The sequence below is a fragment of the Jaculus jaculus genome, chromosome 1, assembly GCF_020740685.1.
Source record: "Jaculus jaculus isolate mJacJac1 chromosome 1, mJacJac1.mat.Y.cur, whole genome shotgun sequence".
Classification (NCBI taxonomy): Eukaryota; Metazoa; Chordata; class Mammalia; order Rodentia; family Dipodidae; genus Jaculus; species Jaculus jaculus.
Window position 1 is genome coordinate 246,640,842 of NC_059102.1, and position 22,600 is coordinate 246,663,441.

The 22,600-nt window shown below is 42.7% G+C and overlaps 1 protein-coding gene across 1 annotated transcript in view; it reads right to left on the reverse strand.

Moving 5' to 3' along the window:
• The window catches only part of Prmt7 (protein arginine methyltransferase 7), a 55,954-nt gene extending 33,446 nt beyond the window's left edge, over window positions 1-22,508 (reverse strand). The window contains exons 1-5 of the mRNA XM_004661663.2: window positions 22,425-22,508; window positions 16,822-16,999; window positions 13,951-13,987; window positions 3,656-3,805; window positions 1,393-1,501 (exon numbers count right to left, since the gene is read on the reverse strand). Of these exons, the coding sequence (XP_004661720.2) occupies window positions 1,393-1,501; window positions 3,656-3,805; window positions 13,951-13,987; window positions 16,822-16,916 (391 nt within the window). The 5' untranslated portion in view covers window positions 16,917-16,999; window positions 22,425-22,508. The remainder of the gene's footprint in view (window positions 1-1,392; window positions 1,502-3,655; window positions 3,806-13,950; window positions 13,988-16,821; window positions 17,000-22,424) is intronic.
• Between the last annotated feature and the right edge of the window lie 92 nt (window positions 22,509-22,600).

Sequence of the window (22,600 nt, forward strand, 5' to 3'; positions counted from 1 at the left end):
GAGGCTACATAGTGAGCTCCAGGCCAGCTTGGGCTAGACTGAGACCCTGCCTGAAAATAAACAAACAAAAGCAAAAAGATAAAATAAAGTATTGACTTTAAGTAGATGCTTACTGGTGATATCTATAACCAACCACAGCTTTCCCCGAAATCCCCCAACTCTTCAAGTATGACAGGGCATGTGAAATCTAGCCATTTCAGTCACACTCTTGACTATAAAACCTCTTTGTTGGGCTAGAGAGATGGCTTAGCAGTTAAGCACTTGCCTGTAAAGCCTAAAGACCCCAGTTCGAGGCTTGATTCCCCAGGTCCCACGTTAGCCTGATGCACAAGGGGGCGCACACATCTGGAGTTTGTTTGCAGTGGCTGGAGGGTGTGCCCATTCTCTCTCTATCTGCCCCTTTCTCTCTCTCTCTGTCGCTCTCAAATAAATAAATAAAGATGAACAAAAAAAAAAAAATTAAAAAAAAAACACCCTTTGTTGCTACCTTAGGTTGCACCTAAACTGTTCTACTTAAAAATTCCACAGGGCTGGAGAGATGGAGAGTGATTAAAGTTCTTGCCTGCAAAGCCAAAGGACCCAGGTTCAATTCCCCAGAACCCACTTAAGCCAGATGCACAAGGTGGTGCATGTATCTGGAGTTCATTTGCAGGGCTATAGGCCCTAGCATGCCCATTCTCTCTCTCTCTCTCTCTTTGCTTCTTTCTCTATCGCTCTCTCTCTACCTGCTTCTTTTTTTTTGTCTCTCTCTCTCTCAAATAAATAAGTAAAATAGCCGGGTGTGGTGGCGCACGCCTTTAATCCCAGCACTCAGGAGGCAGAGGTAGGAGGATCACCATGAATTCAAGGTCACCCTGAAGCTACATAGTGAATTCCTGGGCTAGAGCGAGACCCTATCTTGAAAAACCAAAAATAAATAAATTAATTAAATTAAATATTAAAAAAAAAAAAAAAGAATTCCACGGGACTGGAGAGATGGTTTAGCGGTTAAGGCACTTGCCCACAAAGCCTAAGGACCTCAATTCAATCCTTCAGATGCCACATAAGCCAGATGCATGAGGTGGCACACGTGTCTGGAGTTCAACTGCAGTGGCTGGAAGCCCTGGCACATCTATTATCACTCCCTCTCACTAATAAATAAAAATAAAATATTTTTTAAAAAGAATTCTAATATGTTTAAAGGAAAAAGTGCTATCCTTTGTGTGGCTGCTGTTACATTGGATTAGCTCTGGTTTACACGTGGCTGACTTGTTTTTAACTAGTAGAAAAGCCAAGTGCTTACAGTTAAAGCCATCATGTACAGTACCAGATTTGTGCTGAGTAGCTGGAACCCTCCTTTTCCACTCTCATAAGGGCAAGTTAAGCCCTCCATGCAGGATGCATAGCTCTTACCTGGCCCAACAGTCACTTCCGTGGAATGCTTGTTGATAACTTTAATCTTATCACTGAAGCCATTCTTCTCCACAATCTTCACAGCAGCATCAGCCATAGGCTTAAAAACCTGGACAGCACAGCCAAAAAAAAAAAAAAAAAAAATCCATAATAAGTTAAAAAATATACCTGCTCAAGGTCAGCAATCTAGTCCCAAGATTTCAAAATGTTTTATTCCCCAAATGGGTGCCATGCAAATGAGCATAAAAGGATCAGATTCAGGGCTAAAGAGATTGCTCAATGGTTAATGTGCTTGCTTCCAAAGCCTAATGACCCGGGTTTGATTTCCCAGTGCCCGCATAAAGCCAGATGCACAAAGTGGTACATGCCTTTGGAGTTTGTGTGCAGTGGCTAGAGGACCTGGTGTACCCATTCTCTCTGTCTCTCTTCTCTCTCTCTGCTTGCAAATTAATAAATAAAAATACTTAAAAAAAAAAAAAAAGGATGAGATTCAGCTGGATATGATAGTGTTTGCCTTTAATCCTAGCACTTGGGAGCAGAGGTAGGAGGACTGCTGTGAGTTCAAGACTAGCCTAGGAGTACAGAGTGAGTTCCAGGTCAGCCTGGACTACAGTGAGACCCTACCTCAGAATCTCCCTCCCCCCAAAAATGAGATTCAGCCAGGCGTGGTGGCACATGCCTTTAATCCCAGCACTCGGGAGGCAGAGGTAGGAGGATTGCCCTGAGTTCAAGGCCACCTTGAGACTACATAGTGAATTTCAGGTCAGCCTGAGCTAGAGTGAGACCCTACCTCAAAAACAAAAAAAGAAAAAAAAAAAGAAAAATGAGATTCAGAGTTGAGTGTGGTAAATCACACCTGTAATCCCAGAATTTGGAGGGCTTAGGCAGGATAATTCTGAATTCCAAAATCAACATGAGTTACAGAGTGAGTTCCAAGGTAGCTTGGGATACAGAGTGAGAGACCCTGTCTCAACATACCTCCCCACTACTACCAAAAGAGAGATGAAGACTCAAGTTTAAGGTTCTGTCAAAAGTTATCATCACAGGCTGGAGAGATGGCTTAGCGGTTAAGCACTTGCCTGTGAGGCCTAAGGACCCCGGTTCTAGACTCAATTCCCCAGGACCCACGTTAGCCAGATGCACAAGGGGGCGCACGCGTCTGGAGTTTCTGAAGTTTGTTTGCAGTGGCTGGAGGCCCTGGTGTGCCCATTCTCTGTCTCTCTGCCTCTTTCTCTGTCTGTCTGTGGCTCTCAAATAAATAAATAAAAATAAACAAAGAAAGGGAAAACCAAGAGGGGGGAACCCCATGAGTTTAAAAAAAAAAGTTACCATCACAAATCAGGCTGAGCAAAGAATACAGAAGAGGACACTGCACTATGTAGTAAGGCAGTGTGCCATGCCCACATCACAGACAGGACAGAGTAGCAAGGTCCCACAAACATGGAGACGTGTAGCTTACTCTCCACAGGTAAGATTGTAACAATGTTATATGTATGAACAGGTCACTTTTATGCTCAAAACTGTTCCAGGCCCCTACTTCTAGCAGAACACAGTCTTTATTTTCCTATAGTACTTAGGACCCTCCAGAATGTAGAGCACTATACCCTTCCCTCACAGCCATCTTCCCTTTCCCACCCATGACCATGCTCAGCCACACACCTATCTAGTAGTCACAGGCAAGCCTGAACCCTCCCTTGCGGCCCCCACCCCTGCCAAATCAAACCCAGCTTGAAGCTGAGCATGGTGATGTTGGCCTGCAATCCCTAGCACTTGGATGATGGAAGCAGGAGGATTAGAAGTTCAAGGACAACCTTGGCTACATAGTAAGTTTAAGGTCAGCCTGAGCTACAAGAGAGCCTGTCTTAAAAAATAAAAAAATAGTGGGGGCTGGAGAGATGACTTAGTGGTTAAGATGCTTCCCTGCAAAGCCAAATGACCCAGGTTCGATTTCCCAGGACCCACATAAGCCAGATACACAGGGTGGAACATGCGTCTGCAGTTCATTTGCAGTGGCTGGCAGCCCTGGCATGCCCATTCTCTCTTTATCTCTCTCCTTCTCTCAAATAAATAAATAAAATATTTTTTAAGTGGGTTGGGGAGATGGTTTAACAGTTAAGAGTCCTTGTTTCAAAGCAGCTGGCCCAAGTTCAATTTCCCAGCCACCCATGTAATGGGAAAAGACCCTGACACATGCATACACAAACATGCAAATAAATAAATTAAAACTTAAAAAAACAAAAAACAACCAGATACTATACCTTACCTCAATGGCATAGCAAAAGTCAGCACCTGCTGTGACTGCCATCATTGACAGGAGTCCAGTGCCAGTGCCAATGTCAAGAACCAAGGCCTTCTGTCCTCTGTCTTTCACTCTGCTAACAGCAGCGCGGATACCCTCGTAATATTTTACATTCTACAAGAAAGGAAGAAATAGCCGTCATTTCACATCAGTTATCATAACTGAATGAAGAAGTGCTTCATAGAGTTTTGTAGAGTTTGAGAGTCATGGCTAGCAGCACCAGTTTAAGCCAGGGCCCTCTGGCCTTTTCAAGCTCCTACATGAACAGTTCTCACCAGCAGAGCTAGACTGGTACTACAAGAATCCGAGATTGTTGCCTTAATGTAGGGCAAGCCCTCTCTTTCACACTTACTCTTCTATTCTGCTTTCCAGGTATCAGGTATGGCCGACAGTGGAAATGAGAGGGGCCCGGCAGGTAGGAGCAGGGCAAAGCTTGCTTCCTGCTGTAGGAATGCTACTCTGGTCTAGCTCCTCCAGAACAGCAGTTGTTTCCAGCTCCACATCTCCCACCATCCCCGTTAGGAGGCTCTTTTTCTCTGGCCCCTCAGAGCAGGGCTATCACCCAAGCATCAATCCCTTATGGAGGTGAGAGTCCCAGTCTATAGGCCCTTTGCCAGCTTCTGAGTTCTAGAAATCCTAGACTTCAGCCAGGCGTGGTGGCACATGCCTTTAATCCCAGTGCTTGGGAGGCTGAGGTAGGAGGATAGCTATAAGTTCGAGGCCAGCCAAAGACTTAATTCCAGGCCAGCCTGAGTTAGAATTTTCTGACAGGGTCTCATAGCCCAATCTGGCCTCCAATGTGTGATCTTACTCTCAGCTAAGTGCCAAGATTACAGGCACGTGGCACTATGTCTGGCTCTATTTTACTCTTCAAGTAAGAACACTGTGCTATCTTTTTTAAAAAATATTTATTTCGGGACTTCCGGTTAAGATGGCGGCGTAGGTACCACGCCAAAACAGCCTGGGGGGGAAAGACCAAAATAAACTCAGCAAAATACACACTTTTACTAAAAAGTGAGGTGTATAGGAAGTTGAGGCGGCAGCGGAGAAGTGGAAGAGTTATAGAGCATCCAGAGCCTGCACAGCCGGGAACAGCGGCTCCGGGGCGGCTCAGCTACCCGCCGCAACCGCGGAGCGGCAGAAAACCGCCGGTCTCTCGACTCGAGCCGCAGGACAAGCCAGGTGCGGGATTTTCCCCTCACACCGCGCTCTCCGCAACTCGGGAAACGTGAGGGGAGAGCGGCAGCGAGCAACGGAGGGAGGAGCAGACCGCGAGGTAAAAGCACACGATACAACCAGAACAGCCGCGGCTCCCTCCCCTCCCCTGCCGCCTGAACCCAGCTCCAGCGAACACAGCAGCGGCCCGGGACCCGGCCACGCCAACTTGGGCTGACGGCGGGACCCAAGCAGGAGCAGAATTTGGCAGCAACTTCAGCGGCTCCAGCACCGGTACCAGTGGCCCCAGCAGCAGCGGACCCAGGACAGCAGTGGCTTCGGGGTGAGCAGCAGCGGTGGACACGACAACGGCAGCTTCAGCAGTGGTGGGGGCTCCGGCGGAGACACCTACAACAGCTGCAGAGGCGGCAGCGGCTCAGTTTGCCCCGTAGGAAAAGCAAGTGCCCAGCTCCAGAAATCAGAACAGCAGCCCGACGACCCAGGCAGCAACTTGACTGAGACCACAATCACCCAAGGTAACTGGGATTGCACCAGGGAAGGGTCTCACCTGGTCACAAGCTGACTTGGATACCTCAACAGACCAGAAATCTAAACCTCTTTGTTGATAGAGGATCTGGTCATTATAATAACTACTCTTGCATACATACTCGGGGCTGTTGTTGATGGAATGGGTACAGTGTTTAGCTAAATTTTAGAATCTACCAGTATATTATTCCACTCAGCCTGCTTGAATACTCCTATAGCAGGGAAACTCAACCCCTAAGAACATCTTTGTAGATACTCTGAGAGTCTTAAGAGCCACACCTAATACCTTAAGGTCCTACCCTGAAAATATTTTACACCAAATCAATTGATACAGCTAAGAATACACAGCTAGCTAGAAAATCCAAGCATTAACTTAATCCAAGATGCAAAAATATATACATTATAACACAAGAAACACTAAAAAGCAAGACGATATAAATCCACCTAAAAGTATTAATGCATCAGAAATGTCCTCCAGTGAGAAAGAGTTAGAGGAAATGCCTGAGAAAGAGTTCAAAAGAATAATTATAAATATGTTCAAAGAGGTCAAAGAACACATGAATACAACCAAAGAAGAAATCAAAGAGGAAATCAAAGAGGAAATCAAAGGAATCAAAGAAGAGGCAGGACACCAATTTAATGAAATAAAGAAGGCAATACAAGACATAAATAGAGAAATAGAAATAATAAAGAAAAACCAGTCAGAATTATTAGCAATGAAGAACACAGTTAATGAAATAAAAAACTCTGTAGAAAATCTCACCAGTAGGATGGATGAGGGAGAGGACAGAATATCTAAGCTAGAAGATCAGGTGGCAGACCTAATGCAGTCCAACAAAGAGAAAGACAAACTTATAGAAAAGTACGAGTGGGAATTTCAAGATATTCGGGACACTATGAAAAGATCCAATATAAGAATTCAGGGCATAGTAGAAGGAGAAGAATTCCACTCCAGAGGCATAGTAGGCATCTTCAACAAAATCATAGAGGAAAATTTTCCCCAAATTGGGAAAGAGGTGCCAATACAGATACAGGAAGCCTTTAGAACCCCAGCCAGACAAAACCCAGAAAGAAACTCTCCTCGCCACATTATACTCAAACTTCCAAACACACAAACCAAAGAAAAAATATTGAAAGCAGTTAGAGAGAAAAATCAAGTTACCTACAAAAGCAAGCCCATCAGGATTACAGCAGATTATTCAACACAAACTTTTAAAGCCAGAAGGGCCTGGAGTGATATATTCCAAGTTCTGAAAGATAACAACTGTCAACCAAGGTTACTTTATCCTGCAAAGTTATCCATCCAAATAGATGGAGAAATAAAGACATTCCATGACAAAAGCAGGTTAAAGGAATATCTGAAGACAAAACCAGCTCTACAGAAAATACTTGATAGAATCCTCCATGCTGAACAAAAGGAAAAGCACACATATAAGGAACCTAGAAAAAACCAGCCATACTCAAATACCAGTTAACAGAAGAGAGCACAGGTAGAACAAGTAACACACACACACACACACAAATGGCAAACATAAATACACACCTTTCAATAATATCTCTTAATATCAACGGTCTCAATGCCCCAACGAAAAGACATAGATTTGCAGACTGGGTTAAAAAGCAGGATCCTACAATTTGTTGTCTTCAAGAAACTCACCTTTCTACAAAGGATAGACATTATCTTAGGGTGAAAGGTTGGAAGACGGTGTTTCAAGCAAATGGGCCTAGAAAACAAGCAGGGGTTGCTATCCTAATATCAGACAGGGTGGACTTTAGTCCGAAGTTAGTCAAAAAAGATAAGGAAGGTCACTTTATATTGATTAAGGGCACACTCCAACAGGAGGACATTACAATCCTAAACATATATGCACCTAACATGGGGGCTCCCAAATTCGTCAAACAAACACTATTAGAACTAAGGTCACAGATAACACCAAACACGGTGGTGGTGGGTGACTTTAACACCCCACTCTCATCAATTGACAGGTCATCCAGGGAAAGAATAAACAGAGAGGCATCTGGACTAAATGAGGTCATAGAAGATATGGACCTAACAGATATATACAGGACATTTCATCCAAAGGCTGCAGAATATACATTCTTTTCAGCAGCACATGGAACATTCTCTAAAATAGACCATATATTAGGACACAAAGCAAATCTTAACAAATTCAGGAAAATTGAAATAATTCCTTGCATTCTATCTGACCACAATGGAATTAAACTACAAATCAGTAGCAAGAAAGGCTATAGAGCATACACAAAATCATGGAAGCTAAACAATACACTACTAAATGATGAGTGGGTCAATGAAGAAATCAAAAAGGAAATCAAAAAATTTATAGAGTCAAATGATAATGAGAACACAACATACCAAAATCTCTGGGACACAATGAAGGCAGTTCTAAGAGGTAAATTTATAGCCTTAAGTGCCTATATTAAGAAATTAGAAAGGTCGCAAGTAAACGACCTAATGCTTCGCCTTAAAGCCTTGGAAAAAGAAGAACAAGGCAAACCAAAAAGTAGTAGACGGGAAGAAATAATAAAGATTAGGGCAGAAATTAATGAAATAGAAACAAAAAGAACAATCCAAAGAATTAATGAAACAAAGAGTTGGTTCTTTGAAAGGATAAACAAGATTGATAAACCCTTAGCAAATCTGACCAAAAGAAAGAGAGAAGAGACACAAATTAATAAAATCAGAGATGAACAAGGTAACATCACAACAGATTCCAGAGAAATTCAAAAAATTATAGGGACATACTATAAAAGCATATACTCCACAAAGTATGAAAATCTGAAAGAAATGGATGATTTCCTTGATCTATATGACCTACCTAAATTAAATCAAAATGAGATTAATCACTTAAATAGACCTATAACAAACATGGAGATCCGAGCAGTTATCAATAATCTCCCAACTAAAAAAAGCCCAGGCCCGGATGGATTCACTGCTGAATTTTACCAGACTTTTAAGGAAGAGCTAACACCATTGCTTCTTAAGCTTTTCCAGGAAATAGAAAAAGAAGGAATCCTACCAAACTCCTTCTATGAGGCCAGCATCACCCTGATACCAAAACCAGGCAAAGATAGAACAAAAAAAGAAAATTACAGACCAATCTCCCTCATGAACATAGATGCAAAAATTCTCAACAAAATATTGGCAAACAGAATACAAGAGTATATCAAAAAGATCATTCACCCTGACCAAGTAGGCTTTATCCCAGAGATGCAGGGATGGTTCAACATACGCAAATCTATAAATGTAATACATTACATAAATGGGTTGAAGGACAAAAATCACATGATCATCTCATTAGATGCAGAGAAAGCATTTGACAAAATCCAACATCCCTTCATGATAAAAGTCCTACAGAGACTGGGAATAGAAGGAACATATCTCAATATAATAAAGGCTATTTATGACAAGCCTACAGCCAACATATTACTAAATGGGGAAAAACTGGAAGCTTTTCCACTAAAATCAGGAACAAGACAAGGGTGTCCACTGTCTCCACTTCTATTTAATATAGTTTTGGAAGTCTTAGCCATAGCAATAAGGCAAGAGACACACATAAAAGGGATACAAATTGGAAAGGAAGAAATCAAGTTATCACTATTTGCAGATGACATGATTCTATACATAAAGGACCCTAAAGACTCTACTAGCAAGCTGTTAGAGCTAATCAAAACCTACAGCAATGTAGCAGGATACAAAATAAATACACAGAAATCAGTAGCCTTCATATATGCTAACAACAAACACACAGAGGATGAAATCAGAGAATCACTCCCATTCACAATTGCATCAAAAAAAATAAAATACCTTGGAATAAACCTAACTAAGGAAGTAAAGAATCTATACAATGAGAACTTTAAGACACTCAAGCGAGAAATTGCAGAAGACACTAGAAAGTGGAGAAACATCCCTTGTTCCTGGCTTGGGAGAATCAATATCGTGAAAATGGCAATCTTACCTAAAGCAATCTACACATTTAATGCAATCCCTATCAAAATTCCAAAGGCTTTCTTCATGGAAATAGAAAAAACAATCCAAAAATTCATTTGGAATCATAAAAAACCTCGAATATCTAAAATAATACTGAGCAACAAAAAAGAGGCTGGTGGTATCACCATACCTGATTTTAACCTATACTACAGAGCCATAGTAACAAAAACAGCATGGTACTGGCACAAAAACAGACATGTAGATCAGTGGAACAGAATAGAGGACCCAGATGTAAGCCCAAGTAGCTATAGCCACCTGATATTCGATAAAAATGCCAAAAATACTCATTGGAGAAGAGACAGCCTCTTCAACAAATGGTGTTTTGAAAACTGGATAAATATCTGCAGAAGGATGAAAATAGATTCTTCTCTCTCGCCATGCACAAGAATTAAGTCCAAATGGATTAAAGACCTTAACATCAGACCGGAAACTTTGAAACTGCTAGAGGAAAAAGTAGGGGAAACCCTCCAACATATTGGTCTTGGCAAAGACTTTCTAAATACAACCCCAATTGCTCAGGCAATAAAACCACAGATTAACCACTGGGACCTAATGAAATTACAAAGATTTTGCACCGCAAAGGACACAGTGAAAAAAGCAAAGAGGCAACCTACAGAATGGGAAAAAATCTTCGCCAGCTATATATCTGATAAAGGATTAATATCTAGGATATACAAAGAACTCAAAAAGTTAACTAATAAGGAATCAAACAGGCCAATCAAAAAATGGGCTAAGGAGCTAAATAGAGAGTTCTCAAAGGAAGAAATACGAATGGCATATAAGCACCTAAAAAAATGTTCTACGTCACTAGTCATCAGGGAAATGCAGATTAAAACTACATTGAGATTCCATCTCACTCCTGTCAGATTGGCCACCATCATGAAAACAAATGATCATAAATGTTGGCGGGGATGTGGAAAAAAAGGAACCCTTCTGCACTGCTGGTGGGAATGCAATCTGGTCCAGCCATTGTGGAAAACAGTGTGGAGGTTCCTAAAGCAGCTAGAGATTGATCTACCATATGACCCAGCTATAGCACTCCTAGGCATATATCCAAAGGACTCATCTCATTTCCTTAGAAGTACATGCTCAACCATGTTTATTGCTGCTCAATTTATAATAGCTGGGAAATGGAACCAGCCTAGATGTCCCTCAACAGATGAGTGGATAATGAAGATGTGGTACATTTATACAATGGAGTTCTACTCAGCGGTTAAGAAAAATGAAGTTATGAAATTTGCAGAAAAATGGATGGACCTGGAAAGTATTATACTAAGTCAGGTAACCCAGGCCCAGAAAGCCAAGCGCCACATGTTCTCCCTCATATGGGGATCCTAGCTACAGATGACTGGGCTTCTGTGTGAGAATGAAAATACTTAGTAGCAGAGGCCAGTAAGTTGAAAAGGAGACATAAAGGGTGGAGAAAGGAAGGGAGGAGGATACTTAATAGGTTGATATTGTATATATGTAATTACAATGATTGTAATGGGGAGGTAATATGATTGAGAATGGAATTTCAAACGGGAAAGTGTGGGGGTGGGGAGGGAGGGAATTACCATGGGATATATTTTATAATCATGGAAAATGTTAATAAAAATTAAAAAAAAAAAAAAAAAAAAGATACAGCTCAAAAAAAAAAAATAAAATAAAATAAAAAAATAAAAAAATAAAAAAATAAAATAAAAAAAAAAAAAAAAAAAAAATAAAAAAAAAAAAAAAAAAAAAAAAATTTATTTCATTATGAAACATCCTTGTTCATATTTTCCCCTTCTTCAAGGCTAAAAAATTCCTGGTTGCTAACCATCTTAAAATCAGAACTACTAGTCTACAATTCAAACAAACAAACAAAAAGACAAAACAATGACCACCACCAGTAACAATAACAATAAAATATCCTCAAGCTGGGCATGGTGGTGCGTGCCTTTAATCCCAGGCAGTGGTCGGAGAATCGCAGTGAGTTCAAGGCCACCCTGAGACTACATAGTAAATTCCAGGTCAGCCTGGGCTAGAGTGAGACTCTACCTCAAAAGACAAAAAAAGGGCTAGAGAGATGGCTTAGTAGTTAAGCGCTTGCCTGTGAAGCCTAAGGACCCTAGTTCGAGGCTCCTTTCCCCAGGACACACATTAGCCAAATGCACAAGAGGGCACACGCATCTGGAGTTCGTTTGCAGTGGCTAGAGGCCCTGGCATGCCCATTCTCTCTATTTCTTTCTATTTGCCTCTTTCTCTGTCTGTTGCTTTCAAATAAATAAATAAAAATAAAAACAAAAAAAAAAATTTTTTTAAGCCAGGCATGGTGGCGCACGCCTTTAATCTCAGCACTTGGGAGGCAGAGGTAGGAGGATCACCATGGGTTCAAGGCCACCCTGAGACCACATAGTGAATTCCAGGTCAGCCTGAGCTAGAATGAGACCCTACTTCAAAAGAACAAAAAATCCTCAAATAACACACAAATGTGAAACAGAAAACCTGAGAAGTAATGATGTAATGAAGGCCAGATGTGCTCTGCAATATGTGTTCTCCAGAAATATGATTTTATGTACTCATAAAGAATTTTTCTGGGCTGGAGAGATGGCTTGGTGGTTAAGGTACTGGCCTGCAAAGCCTAAGGACCCATGTTCAACTCTCCAGATCCCACACTAGCCAGACACAAAGGGGAGGCAAGCACAAGTTCGCATATGCCCACTGGGTGGCGCAAGTGTCTGGGGTTCAATTGCAGCGTCTGAACTCTTGGTATTCCAATTCTCTCTCTCTCTCTCTGAAACAAACAAACAAAAAAAAATTAAAAAGAGTTTAGGCTTTATCCTAAACCCAATGGGAAGGTACTGGAAGACTTCAAATAATAGAGTGATATAATCTGATCTATAGCATAAAAATGATTCTGAGGAACTCCCAACAAAAGATGGCAGAAGCCATTAGTCCCAGCACTTGGGAGGCAGAAGTAGGACTGCTGAGAGGTTTAGGCCAGAAAAAAAGAAAAAAAAACAAAGAAGAATTTTTCCTGGTATACTATATTCATTTTGAAACTACGTAAGGCGCTAGAGAGATGGCTTAGTGGTTATGGCATTTGCCTATGAAGCCTAAGAACCTAGGATTGATTCCCCAGTACCCACATAAGCCAGATGCACAAGGTGGAGCATGCATCTGGAGTTCGCTGCAGTGGCCGGAGGCCCTGGAGTGCCCATTCTTTGCTTCTATCTGCCTCTTTCTCTCAAATAAATAAACAAAATAGTCTTTTTTAATTTTTTTTTGTTGTCATTCATTATTTATTTATTTATTTGAGAGCTACAGACACAGAGAGAAAGACACATAGAGGGAGAGAGAGAGAATGGGCGCGCCAGGGCTTCCAGCCACTGCAAACGAACTCCAGACGCGTGCGCCCCCTTGTGCATCTGGCTAACGTGGGACCTGGGGAACCGAGCCTCGAACTGGGGTCCTTAGGCTTCACAGGCAAGCGCTTAACCGCTAAGCCATCTCTCCAGCCCTAAAATAGTTTTTTAAAAAAAGATGTGCATCATCATGCCTGGCAAATAAAACTAAGTAAGCAAGATCCACATATCCCCCCCCACCCAGGTCACAGATCAATGGTAGCATTAATATGAACAAATGAATAAAGAAAATAAATTTCCTAAATGGAAATGCCAAGCAACCTTGAAAATGAAGGAAATGTCCCCCCAGATACAAAATGGCCTGGATACCCATGACCTCACAGTGCCTGACACTACCTACACAAGACCATCACAATAGGAGGAAAAGATCATGACATCAAAATAAAAGAGAGTCTGATTGAGAGGGGGAGGGGATATGATGGAGAATGGAGTTTCAAAGGGGAAAGGGGGGAAGGGAGGGCATTACCATGGGATATTGTTTACAATCATGGAAGTTGTTAATAAAAAAAAAAAAAATTAGGGCTGGAGAGATGGCTTAGCAGCTAAGCGCTTGCCTGTGAAGCCTAAGGACCCCGCTTTGAGGCTTGATTCCCCAGGACCCATGTTAGCCAGATGCACAAGGGGGTGCATGCATCTGGAGTTTGTCTGCAGAGGCTGGAGGCCCTGGCATGCCCATTCTCTCTCCCTCTCTCTCTCTGCCTCTTTCTCTTTCTGTTGCTCTCAAATAAATAAATAAAAATAAACAAATATACATTTTTTAAAAAAAGAAAATGAAGTGAATGTTGTCAGTGTGCTAACACTGATGGGCCTAAGGGGCAGTATGTTAAATGAAATAAGCCAGACAGAGAAACAAATATAACATGATGTGAATCATATGCAGAATCTTAAATAAAAAAAAAAGACCCTGAGCTCATAGAAGTACAGAGAATGGTGAATACTAGAAGATGAGTGGGTTTGGGTCAAAGGGGACAAAGTTTCAGACACACAGGATAAGCAAGTTCTGGAGATCTATGGTACAACATGCTGACTATAGTTAAATAATAATATATACTTGAACACTATTGAGAGCAGATTTTGAAGGTTCTCATCTGAAAGTGACAGACACGTTAACAAACTTGATTTAATCATTTCACAATGTATACACGTTTCCACATACTTACTCTGTCTTTATCATGTAGCATATCTGCATAGGATGACCTAAAATCAAAAAAGTTACATCAGAAACCTTTGTTAATAATGACACATTGCTACATGAAAGTATTCACATATGTAAATGAATTCTTCAACTAGATGGAACAAGCATGCTACCATCCACTTTTAATTCCCCCCCCCCCGCTCGACATTTTTTTTTCTTTCTCTTTCTTTTTTTTTTTTTGAAGTAGGGTCTCACTCTTGCCCAAGCTGACCTGGAATACGCTATGTAATTTCAGGGTGGCCTCAAACTCATGGTGATCCTCTTACCTCTGTCTCCTGAGTGCTGGGATTAAAGGCATGTGCCACCACGCCCGGCCAGAGTTATTTTTATGTTTTAATAGCAGAGCTTGGGCTAGAGTGAGACCCTATCTCGAAGAAACAAAAACAAACAAACAAACAAACAAACAAACAAAAAGCAGAGTGTTCTTGCCCAAGCCTGCAATCCTCAGTAGCACTTGGAAAGCTGAGGAAAGAGGATGGGGAGTTCAAGACTAACCTGAGCTATATAGCCTTAACCTCTAAGCAATCTCTCCAGCTCCAGTGCTTCTTTTTAAACTTCACTTCTGACTATTTCATACATGTATATGGCATATTTTAAAAAAATACATATTTTAGGGTGGGAGAGGTGGCTTAGCAATTAAGGTACTTGTCTGCAAAGCCTAAGGACCCAGGTTTGATTCCCCAGATCCCATGTAAGCCACAGAGTGGCACATACGTCTGGGATTTGTCTGTAGTGGCTAGATAGAGGCCTTGGTATGCCATCCCCTTCCCCTCTCTTTCATAATTAAATAAAAATTTGGGGGGCTGCATCTTGAGATCCCAAACTCAGCTGCAGACCTGGCATGCCAGCTTTCCTCTTTTTCTTTCTTTCTACCCCATAAAACTTGGTCTCACCAAAAAAAAAAATATATATATATATATATACATATATATATATATATACACACACACACACACATGCATATATATATATATATATATATATATATATGTATGTATATTGGGGGAGCCCGGTGTGGTGGTGCACGCCTTTAATCCCAGTACTCAGGAGGCAGAGGTAGGAGAATCACCATGAGTTTGAGACCACCCTGAGACTACATAGTGAATTCCAGGTCAGCCTGGTCTAGAGAGAGACTCTACTTTGAAAAACCAAAATAAATATATATATATATACACACACACACACACATACACACATATATATATGTATGTATACACACACACACACACACACACACACACACACACACACACACGCGCGCGTGCACGCGTGCGTATATTTGGGCCGAGCTGGGCATGGTGGTGCACACACTTAATTCCAGCACTTGGCAGGCAGAGGTAGGAGGATTGCCACGAGTTGAATACCACCCTGAGACTATATAGGGAGGTGCATGGATCTCGAGTTTGTTTGCAGTGGCTAAATGCCCTGGCATACCCATTCTCTATCTGTGTCTGTCTCTCTCTCTCCCTCTCTCTCTCTCAAATAAATAATTTTTAAAAAGAAAAAACCAAAAATATTTAAAATATTTATCTGTGAGAGAGAATATGAGCATGACAAAGCCTCTAGCCACTGCAAACGAAATCCAGGTGCATGTGACACCTTGTGCTTCATGTCAGTTCTGGGGAACTGAACCTAGGTCCTTAGCTTTTGTAGGTAAATACCTTAACCTGCTGAGCCATCTTTCCAATCCCTGTATCTGACATATTTTAATCATATTAACTTCCCACTACCCGCTTTTTTTTTCTAGTTTCTCAAGGTAGGGCCTTGCTCTAGCCCAGGCTCACATGGAATTCACTATGTGCTCTCAGGGTGACCTCAAACTCATGGCAATCCTCCTACTTCTGCCTCCCAAGTACTGGGATTAAAGGCATGCGCCACCATGGCAGGCTAATTTTTTTTTTAATTTTATTTTAGAGAGAGAGAGAGAGACAGAGGGAGAGATAATTGGTGCACCAGGGCCTCAGCCACTAAAATCAAACTTCAGACTCTTGCGCCACCTAGTGGGCATGTGTGACCCGCTTGCCTCACCTTTGTGCATCTGGCTGACATGGGATCTACAGAGTCAAGCTAAGCCATCTCTCCAGCCCTTCACCATTCTTTTTTTTTTTAATAGTTCTATTGTCCTCCACTGTGTGGAGATATAAATTTACCCAACCTGTTGACAGATATTCATGTGGTTTCTAATCTTTTGCTATGCTGACTGAGAATAATAAACTCAATCTTGTCAAGAATAAAGAAGTTTGCCAGGCGTGGTAGCACACACTTTGAATCCCAGCACTTGGGAGGCGAAGGTAGGAGGACTGCTGTGAGTTCAAGGTCACCCTGAGACTACATAGTGAATTCCAGGTGAGCCTGACCTACAGTGAAACCTTACCTCAAAAAACAAAAACAAACAAAAAGCAAAGACATTTTCAATCTAGGAAAAAACTATTGTTGAAAATGTTTTATTTTTGTGTTTTTCAAAGTAGGGTCTCACTCTAGCTCAGGCTGACCTGGCCCTTACCCTGTAGCTCTACGTTGGCCTTCAACTCATACTGATCCTCCCACCTTAGCCTCCTGAGTGCTGGGATTAAAGGTGTACCCCACCACACCCAGCATCCTCCACGCTTTTTCCCCTTCCATCTCTACTACCGCTGCTTAGATGACAATTGCCACCCATCCCCCTTTACCCTAACTCACTTCCCTTATTGCTGTAGCAAGTGTCCTGATACAATCTAATCCTCTCTCTTCTGTTTAGAACTACAGTATCCAAAAACTAATGTCTAAATCTTCAGATACCAAGTGGTATTGCTGAGCCCCACACACCTGCAGCTGACTGGGACGCAACCCTTGTTACCTGGCAATCTCCTGGTGGCAATCGTAGTGCTCATCCTCCTCCAGCCACTCCACAGAGCCAGTGGTCGGGTTGGCCCGCCCACAGAAGACCTTCATGGTACCAACTGGCTCCTTGGTGTTTGGACAGAAAGTAGCCTTGGCAGTTTACTTCTTAGGAACAGGGTTTGGTTCCCAGAAATCTATTCAATGATTCCCAACAGTGGTGGCAGGAGACAAGAAAACAAAAGGGGGGAAAAAATGAGGAAATAGACAAAAATGTCAGTCACTGAAATGAATTTGTTAATCAGCCTTTTATTACTTCTAGCAAGAACGATTGATTTTATATACAAAATGTGCTATCAAAAACTGTATGTACTACAAGGCTGGGCATGGTCATGCACATCTTTTTTTTTTTTAATTTTTTAATTTATTTATTTTAGAACGACAGACAGAGAAAGACAGATAGAGGGAGAGAGAAAGAATGGGTGCGCCAGGGCTTCCAGCCTCTGCAAACGAACTCCAGACGCATGCGCCCCCTTGTACATCTGGCTAACGTGGGACCTGGGGAACTGAGCCTCGAACCGGGGTCCTTAGGCTTCACAGACAAGCGCTTAACCACTAAGCCATCTCTCCAGCCCTCGTGCACATCTTTAATCTCAGTACTGTGGAGGCAAAGATAGGACCATTATGAGTTCAAGGCCAGCCTAGGCTACAAAGTGAGTCCCAGGCCAGCCTGGACTACAGTTAGACTCTGCCCAAAAAAAGAAAAAAAGAAAAAAAAAAAGGTCTGGAGAGATGGCTTAGCGGTTCACATACTTGCCTGCAAAGCCTAAGGACCCAGGCTTGACTCCCCAAAATCCACATAAACCAGATGCACATAGTGGTGTAGGTGTCTGCAGTTTGTTTGCAGTGGCTAGAGGCAATGGAGTGCACAGTCTGTCTGTCTCGCTCTCACAAAAAGTAATTAAAAAAATAGCTGGGTGTAGTGGCATATGCCTTTAATCCCAGCATTCTGGAGGGAGAGGTAAGAGGCTGTGAGTTTGAGGCCACCCTGAGACTACATAGTGAATTCTAGGTCAGCCTGGACTAGAGCAAGACTCTACCAAAAAACTGAAAACACACACACATTTACGCAACTGTTACAGGGGATGGGAAGATGGCTCAGCAAGTAAGAGCACTTGTTGCCCAAGCATGAGGGCCTGAGCCAGCCTGAGCTCGATCCCCAGCACCCATGTAAATAAAATGTTGGATAGGGCCATGTACTATTACCTCAGTCCTGAGGGGCACACAAACAGGTGAGGCCAGTCTGATGGCAAACAGCAGATCCAGGTTGAGTGAGCAAGCTGATCTCAAGTAAATAATACCTAAGAGTGACAGAACACCTGACATCCTCCTCTGGCCTCCACAGGTATGCACACAGAACGCACACATGCACGTATGCCACACATAATGCCATACTGCATATGCTGACATATTGCCACTAAAAAAAAAAAAATCTTGGGAAATGGCTCAGCAGTTAAAGGTGCTTGCCTGCAAAGCCTAACAGCATGGGTTTGATTCTCTGGTACCCGCGTAAAGTGGCACAAGCACCTGGAGCTTGTTTGCAGTGACCAGAAGTCCTTTCATGCCCATATTCCCTCACTTTCTCTTTCACACTCACTCTCTCAAAAATATATATATTTTTAAAATACAAAAAATATTTAAAAAATTTAAAAACTATAACAAAAGTTGGCAAGACATGGCTAGCGAGATGGTTTAGAAGTTAAGGCGCTTGTCTGCAAAGCCTAAGAACCCAGGTTCGACTCCCTAGAGTCCAAGCCAGATGCACAAGGTCATGCATGCACATCACATGATGCATGAGTTTGACTGTAGTAGCTAGAGGCCCTGGTGTGCCAATTCTCTCTCTTTCATTAAAAAAAAAATGTTGGTGAGACAGTACATGCTTCTAATCCCAGCACTTAGAAGGCTAAGGCAAAAAGATCTCAAGTTTGATGCCAGCCTGGTTTACACAGTAAGACACATCTCAAAACAAACAAAAACAAAATAAAAATCCCATTAAAAATGTATAAAGTGGGCTGGAGAGATGGCTTAGCAGTTAAGCGCTTGCACGTGAAGCCTAAGGTCCCCAGTTCGAGGCTCAATTCCCCAGGACCCACATTAGCTAGATGCACAAGGAGGTGCGCATGTCTGGAGTTCATTTGCAGTGGCTACAGGACCTGGCTCCCCCATTCTCTCTCTATCTGCCTCCTTCTCTCTCTGTCTGTCACTCTCAAATAAATAAATAAATAACAAAAAAAATATAAATGTATAAAGCTTCCTGGAAACTAGTACTCTTCAAAGATTCCAACAGGGTCAAATGAGTCTCAAAGGTTCATCTAGGAGCAGCTCTTAGGTGAAGGCAGGTGAAAAGAGCAAGAAAACCAAGCAATGGGCTAGTTGGAAGACAGCAAGAAGACATGGAATTGGTGATACCATAGTATATTAAACATGTACTTAAAATAAGTCAAACTAGGGAAATTTTCATCTAGATAGTAAGTCATAGCCATTAACACATATGGTTAATCTCAGGAATACACTGTTGTAGGGGTAAGCAAATCATACAATAGATTCCATTTATATGACATAGACAGCATGCAAAATGAAACACACACACACACACACACACACACACACACACACACACACACACAGAGTGCTCTTCAGGAAACACACTAAACAGCATCACAGCCATAAAGATACTGCTTACTCCCATGAATTAAGGGGGGAAATGGGATCAAGGAGGCCTACACAATACATTTCAAAAATAGGAATACCATTCTTTTTTTTTAATTGAGTGATGGGAGATGGCTCAATGGTTAAAGGCACTTGTTTACAAAGCCTGTCAGCCTTAGTTCCACTCCCCCGCACCTACATAAAGCCAGATGGGGTATGCATCTGGAGTTTGTTTGCAATGGCAAGGGTCCCTGGCATGCCCATTCTCTCCCTAACATACATAAAAAATATTTTTAAAAATTGAGGGCTAGAGAAATGGCTCAGTGGTTAAGGCACTTGCCTGTAAAGCCAAAAGACCCAGGTTCGATTCCCCAGGATCCACATAAGCCAAATGCACAACAGGGCGCACACATCTGGATTTCGTTTGCAGCGGCTTGCCCATTCTCTCTTTCTCTGCCTATTTCCCTCTTTCAAATACATAAACAAAAATAAAATATTTTTGAAATATATAAATAAATAAAAATGAAAAAATAAAATTGAGCACTGGAGATGTAGAGACAGGAGGATCCCTGCAGCTTGCTAGGTAGCCAATCTGGTCTAATTTTTTTTTTAAATATTTTTTTATTTTTTATTTATTTATTTGCGAGCGACAGACGCAGAGAGAAAGACAGATAGAGGAAGAGAGAGAGAATGGGCGCGCCAGGGCTTCCAGCCTCTGCAAACGAACTCCAGACGCGTGTGCCCCCTTGTGCATCTGGCTAACGTGGGACCTGGGGAACCGAGCCTCGAACCGGGGTCCTTAGGCTTCACAGGCAAGCGCTTAACCGCTAAGCCATCTCTCCAGCCCCAATCTGGTCTAATTTGGTGAGTTTCAAGGCCAAGGACAGACCCTGTCTGAAAAACAGGTGGACAGTGCTCCTGGGGATAACCCCTAAAGTTGTCTTTTAAATTTTACTTTTTTTCATTTGTTTCTTCAAGGTAGCATCTCACTCTAGCCCAGGCTGACCTGGAATTCACTATGTAGTCTCAGGGTGGCCTCAAACTCACACTGATCCTACTACCTCTGACTTCTGAATGCTGGGATTAAAGGCATGAGCCAGCATGCCTGGCTTAAATTTTACATTTAAAAAATTGGCTTTATTTTTATTATAGGTGTTTGTCACCATGCCTAGTGTTAGACACAGTATTCTAAAGCACATTAGATTCTGATAGTTCTAGATAAATATTAGCATAATAGACACAGTATTATAGTAGTACTTTTGTGGAGGGGGATGCTTGATGTAGGGCCTCAGTTTCTCTGAAGCCCTCAGGTTAGCCTCAAACTCAGAGTGAGTTGGAAGGACCTGCGTGGGCTACATAGTAAAACTATCTTACAAAGAAATTCATGTGTATGTATACGTGTGGGCATATGTCATGGCACATGTGTGGAAGTCGGAGGACATCAGGTATGGGTTCTTGCCTTCCACCTTGTTTGATTAATCTTGTTCACTGCTTCATACACTGGGCTAGCTGGCTCCCAACTCCTGCAGATTCTGTGTGGGTTTCCCATACTGCCATACAAATGCTGGGATTACAGATGTCTGTGCTGCCACATCTGACTTTATGTGTGCTGTGGGAATCCAAACTCAGGCCTTGCTTGCATGGCAAGTGCTTTATCCACTGAGCTATCTCCCCAGCCCCTAGATAAAGATTTTTAAAAATTGTTCATAAAAGTAAAATTTGGGATGGGGAGATAGCTTAGCAGTTAAGGCACTTGCCAGAAAAGCCAAAAGACCCAAGCTTGATTCCCCAGGACCCACATAAGCCAGATGCTCTCACAGTGCTGGAGGCCCTGGTGTGACCGTTCTCTCTCTCTCTTTCGAATAAATAAAACATTTTTTTTAAAAAAAGTAAAATTTGAAGGGCTGGGGAGTTGGATCAGCAGTTACAGGTGCTTGCTTGCAAAGCTTGCTAGCCTGGGTTCAAATCACTAGCCACCCACACAAAGCTGGATGCAATAAGTGATGCAAGTGTCTGGTGTTCTGAATTTAGTAGCAAGCGACTCTGAAATGGCCATAAACACACAAGTAAAAAAATTTTAAAAGCCAGGCGGTGTGGTGTAGGCCTTTAATCCCACTCAGGAGGCTGAGAGGTTGCAGGATCACTGTGTGTTCGAGGCCAGTCTGAGACTACATAGTGAATTCCAGGTCAGCCTGGGCTAGAGCAACACCCTACCTTGAAAAACAAAATATATATATATTCACGCCAATGTATTTCCTCTTTTGGGGGCTGGAGATATACTATGGTGGTAATGTGCTTGCCTAGTTGTAAGGCTCTAGGTTCAATCCCCAGTACTACAAAAAGGGCTCGAGTAAAGAACTTTGGTCTACTGGGATATCTATCAAGTGTGAGGCTCTAGGTTCAATTTCCAGTACCAGGGAGAAAAAAAAAAAAACAACAACTTTGGTCACTGGAATTCTTTTCTTTCCTGTGATGCTGCGAGGGATAAAATTAAGTAGCATATTACTTTTAGAAATGTAGAGTTTAATCAGCTGTCTTAGGGAGGTGGCAGAGTCCAACGTGGTGTATTCCTGATTCACAGAACGGTGGGCTAGGGTTTGGGGTGCGAAGGCTGGAGCTGCCGACGACTGAGGTCCAGGGTTTTGTGAGTTAAGGGAGGCGCCAGGCGCCGGGGCTGTGACCTAGACCCCAAGTCAATGCTCCACCAGGGTCCGAGTCAGGACGATCACCTAACTAGACAGCTGAGCCTGGGCTGACCTGGAAGCCAGTGTCCGGTGACCGAGGGGGGCCTCCCGCGGACTCTGAAAGGGTCTGCATATACCCACCCTAGGCTCCCCCACCCGAGCCCTAGGAGAGCGGTCGGGACGGGACGCTGGCCACCACCCCAGTTTCGCAGCACGCCCGAGAGCTCACCCGCTTACGGTAGGGAGAGCTCCGCACAGCATCTCAGCTACCCCGCCGCAGCCCGCGCGCGGGGCGGAACCTCGGCGGGCCGGCACCACGTGCCGGGGGGGTGGGGGGTGGGAGGCGGAGCGCCGGGCGGAACGGAAGGTTTTCCCGGCTGCACCCGGCGCTTTCCCGCAGTGCTC